This window comes from Dromiciops gliroides, chromosome 3 (assembly GCF_019393635.1).
Source record: "Dromiciops gliroides isolate mDroGli1 chromosome 3, mDroGli1.pri, whole genome shotgun sequence".
NCBI lineage: Eukaryota > Metazoa > Chordata > Mammalia > Microbiotheria > Microbiotheriidae > Dromiciops > Dromiciops gliroides.
Genome location: NC_057863.1, coordinates 652,884,393 through 652,897,837, shown reverse-complemented (window position 1 = coordinate 652,897,837; position 13,445 = coordinate 652,884,393). Strand labels below are relative to the sequence as shown.

The window sequence follows — 13,445 nt, the reverse complement described above, 5'->3', positions numbered from 1 at the left end:
TTGTCAGTCAATCAGAGGTTAAGTAACTTGTCCAGGGTCACACAGCTAGGAAGTATTTGAGACTGGCTTTGCAATCGCATCTTTCTGATTCCAGAGCCAGTGCTCTATCTACTGAGCCAGGAGCTACTTCTAAAAGACAGCTAATATTACATTTTAAAAGGAAGTCATTATACCACCTACAGGAATGCTTATGTATAACTCAGTGGTCTTTGTTTCTATTTGAGATTGACATATTTCTAATGGAAGGATAAGTGGATTTGAAATCAGGAGAAATGAGTTTAAGACACTTCTAATCTGTGACATCAAAGGCAGTATACTCAATGGTTGGATGATAACAGTCTGTTCTAAATGATGGGAAAATATTAATACAGGATCACAAAGGTTCATTCTAGCATTAGGTCTTACAATTTTTAGATTCCAGTGTTCTTTCCCATCTCTCACTAGCTTTTGAAATATACTTGTTTGTCATAGGGTGAGGGTAGGATTCTGGAAGGGGACATGATTGATAACAGTGTGGCATAGGAGAGGGTGATGTTTCCTATGCCTCAGAACATACCGATATTTGAGGACTTGGGAATTACAGAAGATCAGAGCAAAAGGGTTGATGGCTGGGAACAATGTTCCAAGGAGATTTAATGTAGCAACAAACCAAGGCTGATGTTTGTCCATTTTAAAGAGATAAAATGACAAGCTAGAATGAATGGAATAAAAGGAGATATATGTGCTCACTAATAGGAGGATAGCATGGGTGGCCCTTTTCTCAGGGAAAGTTCTGGGAGAGAGATGAGAACTGTGAATGTGTTTGACATGCTGGTGGTGTTTGTGCAAGAGAAACATTAAGTAGACACTGGCCCAAATCATGAATCCCACATACATAACATCAGGAATAGAAAAGAGAAGAACAAAAACTGCAGCATTAAAAAAGGCAGGAGTTAAAATTGAACAATATCCCAGATGCCATACCTTGGTATTATTAGTCAGATACCTTGAGTTATGCATAGTCCCAAGCAATGTTAAATTTATTAGCAGATTGAAAAACCAGCAGAAGCAGCAGGAAGGAGCAATATACTTTTGGGCTTGGCTTTTGATTTCTGCCAACCTGGAATTACTGGGACTGATGGTGATGACCTGAAAACCACTCAAGAGACAGGAGATGCTGAGAGAAACACTCCGGGCCACATTTTGTAGGCAAGCAATAAGTTTACAACCAAGATGATCCAAGAAATTTTTAATGCCAAAACAGACCATCACGTGAGGGATTCCCTTGGAGAGAAGCACTTTTGAGTTGGCCAAGGCTAAATGGATAAAAATGTACTCCTTGGGCTTCAGCCTTTTACCATTGAATAAGGTAAAGCTAGATAGGCCCAGGAGGAAGAAATTTCCTGCTATTCCAACTCCCAGTTGAATAAGGAAGACAAAGCCCAACAAAAAGTCACTAAGTACCATTTTCTCCAAGTCTTGGGGAGAAGAATTGTGGTCTGAGCTGGAAATTCCTAGGGGGAAATGAGAGATTTTTTTTTTAATTTCTAAAGTGTGTGACTGATGATAATTGGGCTCCATTTAGTGAACATTTTCTACCACAGTGCTGTGTTTCACAAATATTTTATGAGACAGGCCTGAGCAAATACATAGCTTATACACATATATCATGCTATTATTTTCCCCTCTATAATTACCTAACAATCGATCAAATGAGCAATTTGAAAAAATTATTTTAGAAAATGAAAATAGTCTCATTCAGAAGTAACTCTGGGTTCTCCTTGTCTTTGTAAGGGGAAAAATTTTTCAAAGGACCACTGACAAATCTTCAGATATGGTCCTAGAAATAGAATGAATTTTTTATTTGATCATTGCAACCCATAAAATAAAGAACATAAAATTGCTCCCTAATCATTGTCCAATAACATCTGTTTTTATGACAATGACTACAAAATGAGGGACAGTGGGGCTACATGTGCTAAAAATTAAAAAAAGATCTAAAAGACAACATGGAATGACCAACTTCCATCTTGTTACTCCAAATATTGGATACTTATGCAGTGACCAGAGAAAGGGTTCAGTACTGATGGAAATGGATTGTATCAACCTTGACACACTTGCTATAAATTAAACAGAAGAAAAATAGGAAATTGGAGCTAAATAAAAGACTAGGTCAAAGGTTCTCCATAAAGATATCAATGAGGTATGTGACAAAATGTAACCAGTGAAGAAAACATCACATCATGGCACAAGGTATCATTTATTTGCATTGCAATACTCACAATATGTATTGGCAATAAGACCAACATGAAAAATAATTGGAGGCTGTATAGCAGTTATTGAGGATAAACTTTTATGATAGATTTAGAGGTAGAATAGAACTGTTTCACCTGTTGGTGAAATTTTATTCAAAATTTGATGAAATTTAGTGAAGGAGGAAGGCATATTTGAGAAGGGAAATAACTCAAGGAATGGAGGATACATAATAAAGTACCAGGAGTCAGAAAACTGAATGTTTTGTTTGAGAAAGAGTAAGGAGGCCAATGTCTCAGAATCATAGAGAGTTTGCAAGGAAAGGTAAGGGAGGGAGTTTTTTTTTTGTTTTTTTTTTGTTTTTAAGTGAGGCAATTGGGGTTAAGTGACTTGCCCAGGGTCACACAGCTAGTAAGTGTTAAGTGTCTGAGGCCGGATTTGAACTCAGGTACTCCTGACTCCAGGGCCGGTGCTCTATCTACTGCGCCACCTAGCTGCCCCATGGAGGGAGTTTTGATGGAGAGGATTTTCATATTTGAATAGGAAAGAAACATGGTCAGGCTTATGTTTTAGGAACATAACTTTACTGAGTAGAAAATGAACTGGAGAGGATGAAGATCTTTGGCATGGAGACCAACTAGCACACTATTGCAACTGTCCAATCTTGAGGCAATTAGGTCCTGCCCAGGATGGGGGTACTATTAGAGGAAATAAGGGGCTGCATAGGACAGATGTTATAAGAGTAAAGTTAAAAGGTCTTAACAACAGATTGTACTGGGGAGACTGCATTTGTAAGTCTGGGTTACTTAAAGATATTGGTTCCCTCAAAAAAATAGGGATGTTAGTAAGAAGGGAGAGTTTTGGGGCAGCTAGGTGGTGCAGTGGATAAAGCACCGGCCCTGGATTCAGGAGTACCTGAGTTCAAATCCGGCCTCAGACACTTGACACATACTAGCTGTGTGACCCTGGGCAAGTCACTTAACCCCCATTGCCCCATTAAAAAAAAAAGGAGGGAGGGTTTTGAGGGGAAAATAATGGATTCAGTTTTGGGCATGTCAAATGTAAGATGTAAATAGGAAAGACACTTCAAAATGCTGTAACAATTGGAATGATGCCACTTGTTGGAGAGCTACTGTAGGAAAGTGGAGATGGCATCTGAGGGCAAGCCATGTGGTCAGTTCCTTGGTGTCAGGAAGTGACTTTGCTCATGGGTACTGTCTATCAAAGCTACCAGGCAATCAACTTGAGGAGCCTCCCATTTCTGGGAGGAGGTCACAAAGTAGGGAGCAGACGCTGGCGGAGGGGTTCTTGCTCTTTTGGTTCCTGACCTTGCCATGGCAGGTCGGATGATGGGGTCTCTTAGAAATAGTTAGATTTTTACCTTTCTCTCTGATCCTAATGCTCTTTAATAAATACTTAAACACTTAAATACACTTGCTAAAGCTTATAATTTACTGGTGACCACTCATTAGATTTTAGATAGTATAGCTAGAATTTTAGTCCCTTACAATGCCCAATAGGCAATTGAAGGTGTAAGATGAGAGGTAAATAATTTTGAGAATCTTCAGCATAGAGATAACATATAATCTGTATAAGTTGATAAGATCACTGAGTCAAATATTATAAAGGGGGAAGAGAAGAAGGTCCATGAGAGACACCTAAGGAATACCAAAGATTACCACGTATGGCCTGGATGAAGATTCAGCAAAGGAAACTGAGAAAGAGCAGTTAGATATGTAGGAAGAGAACCAGGAGTTATTAGAATCAAGAAAACACAAAGATATTAAGGAAAAGGTGGTCACTTACAATGTCAATAGTTGCAGAGATATCAATATGGATCAATATTGTAGTTAAGGGCAGAGGAAAGACACTAAATGCACAGAGCTCCTGACACAATTACACCCAAAACAGCAATAAAACAAGCCCTGGAGCAGCAAAATCCACAAAAAGACAGCTATGATTATTTTCCAGATTAAAGGGGGCCATACTGGGCTGCAAGCAGAGTTCAACCCTGCAATCGTGCCAACACAGACCACAGACATGCTGCAAAAGTGGAATTTAGCCCTGAGCCTCCAAAGCAGCTGTAGCACTAGCATTTTCTGGAACTAAGCTTATGGTAGGGTGAGAGGGCTGAACAGCTGGCTTGGTGGGGGGAAGTGCAGGGGTGTCTGCGAGACATAAGGAGGAATTTTGCTATCCTACCTTAGCAGGAAATGAGGATGAAATCCTGAGTAGTGGGAGGCCCAGGTGGGGAAGGGGTGCAGGCTCGTCGAAGCTAAGAACCACCACAGCACTCTGCTGGTTGGTTAGCTAGCAAGTTATCTTGAGGTTGTCTTTGAACCAGAGAAGAGGCCAAGTAAGAGAAAAACCTGCCCTCCCTCAAACCAAAACACCTGGGATCCTCTGAAGCTTGGGACAGTGTAGCTTGGAAGCAGGGCCCCACTGTAAGAGGGAGTTAAAAGTCAAGTTAAAAAAATGGCAAGAAGAGCAATGAAAATTGAGAACAATAGAAAGTTTCTTTAGCAGCAATCAAGATTGAGGTGTACCCTCAGAAGAGGATAGTAACCTCAGGGCCCCTACATCCAAAGCTTCCAAGAAAAATATGAATTGGTCTCAGGTCATGGAAGCACTCAAAATGAACTTTGAAGAAAAAGTAGAAGAGATAGAAGGAAGATTTAGAGAGGTGGAGGAAAGAATGGAAATAAAAATGAGAGCTATGTAGGAGAGTCATGAGAAAAAAGTCAACAGCTTGAAAAGCCAAATAGAAAAGGAGATTAAAAAAGGTCTCTGAAAAAAATTATTGCCTAAGACCTAGGATTGAACAAATGGAAGGTAGTGACTTTATGAGAAAGCAAGACACAGTTAAGCAAATCCAAATGAATGACAAAATAGAGGGCAATATGAAATATCTCCTTGGAAAAACAGCTGACATGGAAAATAGATCCATACTTTGAAAATCATTGGACTACCTGAAAACCATGACCAAAATGAGTTTAGACAGCATCTTCCAAGAGATTGTCAGGCAAAATTGCACTGATATTCTAGAATTAGAAGGCAAAATAGAAATAGAAATAACCCACTGATCACCTCCTGAAAGATATCCTAAGAGGAAACCTTCAGGAATATTACAGCCAAATTCCAGAGCTCCCAGGTCAAGGAGAAAATATTGCAAGCAGCTAGAAAAAAGGAATTCAAATACTGTGGAGCTCCAATAAGGCTAAAGGAAGATCTAGCAGCATCTACATTAAGGGATTGGAGGGCATGGAATATGATATACTGGTGGGCAAAGGAACTGAGACTATAGCCAAGAATCACATACCTAGAAAACTGATTAAAATCTTTCAGAGGAAAAATGGGACTTCAATGAAAAAGAGGATTTTCAGGCATTTGTGATGAAAAGACCTGAACTGAATAGAAAATCTGATTTTCAAATACAAGACCCTAGAGAAGCATAAGAAGTAAAGAAGAAAAAGAAATCATGAGGGATATTAAAAGATTAAACTGTTTACTTTCTTACATGGGAAGATAATATTTCAAACACATAAGAACTTTCTCAGTATTAGGGTAACCGAAAGGAATACACAGAGGACACAGGTTTGAACTGAATATGAAGGGATGATAGCTGTAAAGCACTAATTTTTTATTTATCCTTTTTTTGTGGGGCAGGCAGGGTGTGGTGGCTTACATCTGGAGCCAGATGTGGGCTTGGGGCCTCCTGGGCCCAGGGTTGGTGCTTTGTCCATTGTGCCACCTAGGTAACTCATGATGACATCTTTAAAATAGGGTTGAGGGATAAGAAGAATAGACTGGTGGAGGGGGAAGGGGAGAGGTAGATTGGGGAGAGAAAGTTCACATGAAGGAAACGAAAAAATTTATGGAGGGGAAGAGGGGGAATGAGTGGGGGAGTGAGTGAACCTTACATCATCAGTATTGGCTCAAAGAGGGAATAATATACATACTCAACTAGGTATAGTAATATATTTTTGCCCTGAGGGAAAATGGGAGGGGAGGGAAATAAAGGGAGGGGTAGAAGAGAGGAAGGAGAAAAGGGCAGATTGGGGGAGAGAGCAGTAAAAAACAAAACACTTTCAAGGAAGGTGAAGATGTTCTGCATAACTACACAAGTATGACATATTGAATTGCTTGATTTCATAGGAAGGGTTGAGGAAGGAGGGAGGAAGAAAAATTTAGAACACAGAATTAGCTCAAAGACCTTAATCTCATCAGAGTGGACTCAAGTAGGGAATAACATTCACATCCAATTGGCAGGAGTAATCTATGTAACCCAACAGGAAAGTAGGAGGGGAAGAGGAAGGAAGGGTGAAAGAAGGGAGGGCAGAGTAGGGGAGGGGACAATCAAAAGTAAAACACCTTTGAAGAGGAATAGGGTAAAAGAAGATAGAAAATAGCGTAAATATCATGGGAAGGGAATAGGATGGAAGGAAATAGTTATGATGACGGACTATAATGGCAAAATGTATGGAACCTACTTTGCTGGGCTATTGTGAAGAAAATTCTTTGTCAAATTTAAGGTAGTATATAAAAGTTATGATGAACAAGATGTTACCAGAAAAGCCAGGAAAGACTTACATGAACTGAAGCAGAGTGAAATGTACTGTATACAAAATAACAGCAATAGTGTACGATGATCTCCTGGGAAGCATGTGGTTATTTTCAGAAAGGCAATGATCCAATATAACCCTGAAGGACTTATGTAAATTGCAATCCATATACAGAGAAAGAAATGATGGTATCTGAAAACAGACTGAAACACATGTGTTTTTTTTTCTTTGACAATTCCTTAATCTGAAGTTTTATTTTTTAACTGTTTTCTCTCACAACCTAGCTAATGTTGGGATGTTTTCCATGACTACTTATGTATAACTTATATTGAATTGCTTGAGTTCTTGGGGTTGAGGGGTGGGAAGGGAGGGAGGAAGAGAAGTTGGAAAACAAAGTTTTAAAAAAATTCATGTCGGGGCAGCTAGGTGGCGCAGTGGATAAGAGCACCGGCCCTGGAGTCAGGAGTACCTGAGTTCAAATCTGGCCTCAGATACTTGACGCTTACTAGCTGTGTGACCCTGGGCAAGTCACTTAACCCCAATTGCCTCACAAAAAAACCAAAACCAAAAACAAAAATTCATGTCAAATTTGTTTTTACATAAATTTCAGAAAATAAAATTCTAAACAAAAAAAAATCAATGTTAGTTAAGAGATGGTTAGCAATTTTGGAGAGAGCTGATTCAATTGAATGGAAAGATAAGAAGCCAAATTATAGTGAGTTAAGAGAGAAAGAAGAGGGGCAGCTAGGTGGCACAGTGGATAGAGCACCGGCCCTGGAGTCAGGAGTACCTGAGTTCAAATCCGGCCTCAGACACTTGACACTTACTAGCTGTGTGACCCTGGGCAAGTCACTTAACCCCAATTGCCTCACAAAAAAACCAAAACCAAAAACAAAAATTCATGTCAAATTTGTTTTTACATAAATTTCAGAAAATAAAATTCTAAACAAAAAAAAATCAATGTTAGTTAAGAGATGGTTAGCAATTTTGGAGAGAGCTGATTCAATTGAATGGAAAGATAAGAAGCCAAATTATAGTGAGTTAAGAGAGAAAGAAGAGGGGCAGCTAGGTGGCACAGTGGATAGAGCACCGGCCCTGGAGTCAGGAGTACCTGAGTTCAAATCCGGCCTCAGACACTTGACACTTACTAGCTGTGTGACCCTGGGCAAGTCACTTAACACCAATTGCCCCACAAAAAAGAGAGAGAGAGAGAGAGAGAGAGAGAGAGAGAGAGAGAGAGAGAGAGAGAGAGAGAGAGAGAAAGAAGAGAAAGGAGCTACAATAGATAGCATTATCACAGATGTTGGCAAAAAAAACCCAACAACAGGATGAAAGATAAGGAATCATAACTAATAGGAATGTCTGGATCAAGTGAGGTTTTGTTGCATTGTTGACATTTTGTTTGGCTTTTACTTACATATGTCATAAGAGGCCTGTTTGTAGGCACTAGGGAATTAGCCAGAATGTAAGAAGAGATTGAATTTGAGTGAGAACTTGGGTATGATGGAAGGGATAATTTGCTGGAGGACACATAATGCAATGGGATCACTTGTGCATGTAGAAATGATTTCCTTAAGAAGAAGGACTACCTCTTGATATGAGATGAATAAAGGATGTGATATAAATGGAAGGCATCCAAATGACTTGAGATGAAGGAAAGAGGATAAGAAAAAATATCTTGGGTAATGGTATTTTTTTTTTTGGTGAGGCAATTGGGGTTAAGTGACTTGCCGGAGTCACACAGCTAGTAAGTGTCAAGTGTCTGAGGCCAAATTTGAACTCAGGTCCTCCTGAATCCTGGGCTGGTGCTCAATCCACTGTGCCACCTAGCTGCCTGCTAATGGTATCTTTTTCAATCAAATATGAGACAAAATTTTCATCTCAAAGGAGAGTGGAATGGAGCTATGGGAGGTTTGAGGTGTTTGAGGTGAGTGGTGTAAGGGCCAAATTTTAACTGGGGAGGGTAATTGGGTGGCTTGCTGTAATATTGGGGAAAGGAAGGAGATTAACAGCCTCTTAAAAAAACAACACAGGGTTTATTAACAGGAACAAATTTAAAACACAAGTAAGATAAGTAGAACTAGGGACAAGGGTAAAAGGGAATAGGGGAAGGAAAATAATATGATCTGAAAACACATCAACTGGACTCAGCTGTGCTGTGTCTAACCCTTTCCCTCATGCCTGCAGGAATGGCAAATCTCTCCCTTTCTCCTTCCCAGAAAACCCCTCTCTCACAGGAAACAGGGCGGTCACACACACACAGCCCCAAGCTAATTGGCTGGCAGCTCTGGTTGACAGAATTAACAGGCAGCTGTAGAATTGCCAGCCTCCTAGCTTCCACATGCCAAAGGTCACCTTACTACCCTCACCAGGCTTCCAATCATTATAATTTGGCCAGGCCCACATAGGCATCAGCACGAGGTGGGTAGAGCACTGTGCTGGCGCAGGGGTGACAGCTCCTGAGGCCAAATGGGGCGCATGCCCAGGCTTCTAACTTTAGCCAAAGATGGGGTCAAAGAAACCTCAAATCACAATTAATTCTTTACAGTGGGATACTGAGTCCTTAGGGAAGTTTAGAAAGACCACCTTTCTACAGTGAGGACCCATATGAGATTACAAAACACAAATAAGGTAGAAGCTAAAACTGAATAAAATCCCCTCATTTGGTTCAGTGGAAAAATGAGGCTGAGGAGGCAGCTAGGTGGCGCAGTAGATAAAGCACTGGCCCTGGATTCAGAAGGACCTGAGTTCAAATCCAGCATCAGATACTTGACACTTACTATCTGTGTGACCCTGAGCAAGTCACTTAACCCCCATTGCCCTAAAAAAAAAAAAGAAAAGAAAAATGAGGCTGAGAAAGGTTAAGTGGTTATTCTAAGAACACACAGACAATAAGGAGCAGATTTATCAATTGTCATACATGAAAATTCAGACAAAACTAGAAGAATGAATTAAGATAAGAAATAAATCTACATATTTGAGAGAAAAATGAACAACTAAAAATAATCCTGACGAACTATAGATGAAGAATATGAGGCAAAAATGTTAAATCAGGGCTTCATAAACTCTTTCCCCTTATGACCCCTTTTTGCCTGAGAAATGTTTATACCACCTCAGTTATATAGGTATATAAAATAGGTATACATAACCTTTTACTGTTGCCATTTTTTTTTTGCTACCCCCACATTCAGTTATATGACTCCATACAGTGTTGTGACCCACAGTTTAAGAAGCTTTGGGTTAAATGACTTGCTCTCAGTCAGATACCTAATAAGTATCTGAGGTTGTATTCTAACCCTGGTCATCTTAACTCAGGGCCCAGTTCTCTTTCCAACATGCCACCTATTTGTCTAGATTTACTTTAATGATGAAAAGCTTTGGAAATTGATAGAATGAAAATCGACCTTATTTACATCAATTGCACTATAAATTTTCAGTTATGAATTACTTGCTGTGTCAGGAAGATAGAAAGAGCCTAAATACAGTACTTGTCAGTAAATGATTCATCATAAAATAGTCAAGGGAAGTGGCATTTTATTTTATTTTTTTGTTTTGTTTTGTTTTTAGTGAGGCAATGGGGGTTAAGCGACTTGCCCAGGGTCACACAGCTAGTAAGTGTTAAGTGTCTGAGGCTGGATTTGAACTCAGGTACTCCTGAATCCAGGGCCAATGCTTTAACCACTGCACCATCTAGCTGCCCCCGGAAGTGGCATTTTATGATATTTATTTATTTGTTGACAATGATGCTGGAAAATTATAAGCAGTGTTGTCTCATAAAGGAACAAGGAGAAGTAAAAAAAAATGTTTAGTGTTAATTTGTATAAAGATCCAAGTAGTAACAAGGACAATTAAGGTTGAAACCGTAAGGAACATCAAAATAGGGAAATGATGACAGATATTGTTAAATATTTTTACAAGTACTACTTTTTCTCATCAACAGTGGAGTCACTGTATTTTGGATTTTAGGGTTAAAAATACTTTTAGAAGTGAAAAGTTCGAAAAGAAAAAAATGTGAAAAAAGATGAAGAAAATCAATTCTATATAAATGAAGTCTGTCAGGAGGCAGAACATATTTGAAGGGGTTGAGAAGGTTGTGAAGAAACAAAAGTGAGAACAAAACATGTGTGTGTGTGTGTGTGTGTGTGTGTGTGTGTAATGGAAATTATTATCGACCAAAGCAAAATCCTCACACTTGCTGCTGGTTGTAGATTCTGTGAATGAATTTTGAAAGAGAAACCAGATCAAAGAGCATTAGTGAGAATATATAAGGATTACAGAGGGTAAAGAAGTATAGACTTGATAAAGATTGAATAAGGAAATATAAAAGGTAGCTGGCAAGAAACAGTAAGTTTGAAAACAAAGATAAATGGAAAACTTAAAGATTAATCAAATTGATAGGTTAAAACTAATGGGTAGAGAAGATTGGAAAAGGTATAGTATGCTGGTGTCAGCCTTAAAGGGTGATGAGAATGGAGATAGAATTGTTAAGGAAACTAAGGAAAAGACATTGAGTAAGGCTGAAAAAAATAATTGACTGCAAATCTTTTTGGACAAGTGTTTAGATATAAATTGAAATGATTCACACATAGTTTACAAAGAAAAAACTTAAAAAAGCATAACTAAACATAAAAATATAACATACTGGAATTCTCAACCATCATTTCTATAGGATGTGAATGTAATGGTCCAGTGACTAATGCTGTTTCCATTTATGACCTTTGGCCAATCAAAAAAATCAATGTCACTCTTGAGTGCAGGCTCATCTTCCTCCTAAAGCCAAAGGTGAAATGACACAGGGATTGTTCTTCACACTCTAAGTTGTTAAGGACAATGGACAATGAAGTATTCCTAAAGATAACAGAGTTGATGCTTCATTGAGAAATGGAGCAGTGAAGACTTGCCCCTTGTCAGATGGATGAAATAATAAAAATATGTTGCATAGGAAAGATAGGAAATAACGAGGCATCTGAACACAAAAGGCTTAAAGAAAGATGTGACTTTTGCTGAGGAGAATGCAAGCAGATGTTCTGAGGAGGAAGCAGGTTCATGTGCTCCATGGAATGATGTATAGACTTAGAACAACTGGAATTATATAGTGAGTGATCATCCATGAAGGGTTAGAGGGAGAACAAGGGGATTGTGGTGGTTGGGGGGTCCTAGCCCATGGGCACTTTCTTCCTTTTTTTCAACAGCTATTTGCCAATAGGAAAGCAATGGAAATCAATGTTGTCATCCAGCTTTATCGACACAACTGATACTGGTAGAAGGGAAATTTATTGTAAATGATTTGATGTTCTGGGGAAAAACTGAAGGTAACAGGGCAAAGATTGTTTTCTTCTCTGTTGCCTATTTAAGGCAAGCAATACAGAAGAGAAATGTTAATTTGGCAAGTGAATGATAGGTAAAAAATGTGATGTCTTGGAATTGCATTTAGATTTCTAGACCATGGTTTACCATATGGGCAGAACAGAATTTTGTTTGACAAATGCTGTCTGGGATGCATTAAGGGATTCTTCACCTACTCACTTTGAATTTATCCTCTATAGAATTATTTGCACACATTTCCTTGTTTGTTATTTCTTCCATGAGATTCTAACCTTCTTGGGGGCAGGGACTATCTTTCCCCTCTTATTTTACCCCCAGTGCATAGCACAGTGCCTGCCACTGTATTTATTGACTAACTTACTGCTCTTACTTTAAGAATCATCATCTTTACCATTCTTGTTGAACTCCTTCCTGTTTTCTCCACATTTAGATTTTACAAGAATTTATAGGAAGCCTTTTTTGATTCTCCTTATCTCCAATGCCTCTTTATGCTGATTATTTTCACCTTATATTGTATGTAGCTTCATTGTATATTGTTGCTTTCATGTTCTCTCCCTTATTAGACCGTGAGCTCCTTGAGACCAGAGCTCTCTTTTACCTTTCTTTCTATCTTCAGCACTTAGCACAGTGTCTATTATCTAGTAGGACCTTAATAAATATTTATGAACTGACTTCCTGGGTGGAGGAGAGTGATGCAATTATGTCACTGGCATTTCCTCCATAATTGACTTTCCTTCTGCACGAAGGCACAAAGAAACACCTCATTTTTGGATCATGGGCTCTTACTAAAAGCCTTTTACAAAATGTTCCCAGACAATGACCCCATATTAATGCAAATGAAGGCAATTAGAAAAGAATCTCACTGATGTATTTATCATAATTCAATCCTAAATGAGTATTTGAGACATCCCCAAACTGCTTACTATGTTTTGCACCCTGAGTTCTACTTTGTACCATCAGGGAAAAATGGGTAGTTTCCCTTACTTGCTTTAAAGGAAAGCCTAGAAAAGAACTGAGGATTTCCCATTCTTGGAGGGTAGCCCAAAATTTTCAGATTTATGACACAGGATGTGGCAATCACTTAATAGAAAATCTAAGAATAGGACCATCAGAAGATTAGATCAGTACCCTGCTTTTGAACTCTCTCCCTTTCTATATTCTAAGGGTGGTTAGAAGAGGTTAGAAGTGATCTTACACCTGAGCAAAGAAGTATGAGGTAAGAAAGGAAATCTAGAGGATGCCACAGAATGGAAAGGTGAGGGTGTCAAAAAAAGGAAAGGAAAATATAAGGAACAAATTATCTCAGATATATGAGTAAAGAGATGT

The 13,445-nt window shown here is 38.9% G+C and overlaps 1 protein-coding gene across 1 annotated transcript; it reads right to left on the bottom strand.

Annotated features, from left to right (window-relative positions):
- Window positions 1-465: 465 nt before the first annotated feature.
- On the bottom strand, window positions 466-1,446 carry LOC122748307 (vomeronasal type-1 receptor 1-like). The gene has a single exon (XM_043993970.1). It carries the CDS (start codon window positions 1,444-1,446, stop codon window positions 466-468), a length of 981 nt encoding a protein of 326 aa, XP_043849905.1.
- Window positions 1,447-13,445: the final 11,999 nt, after the last annotated feature.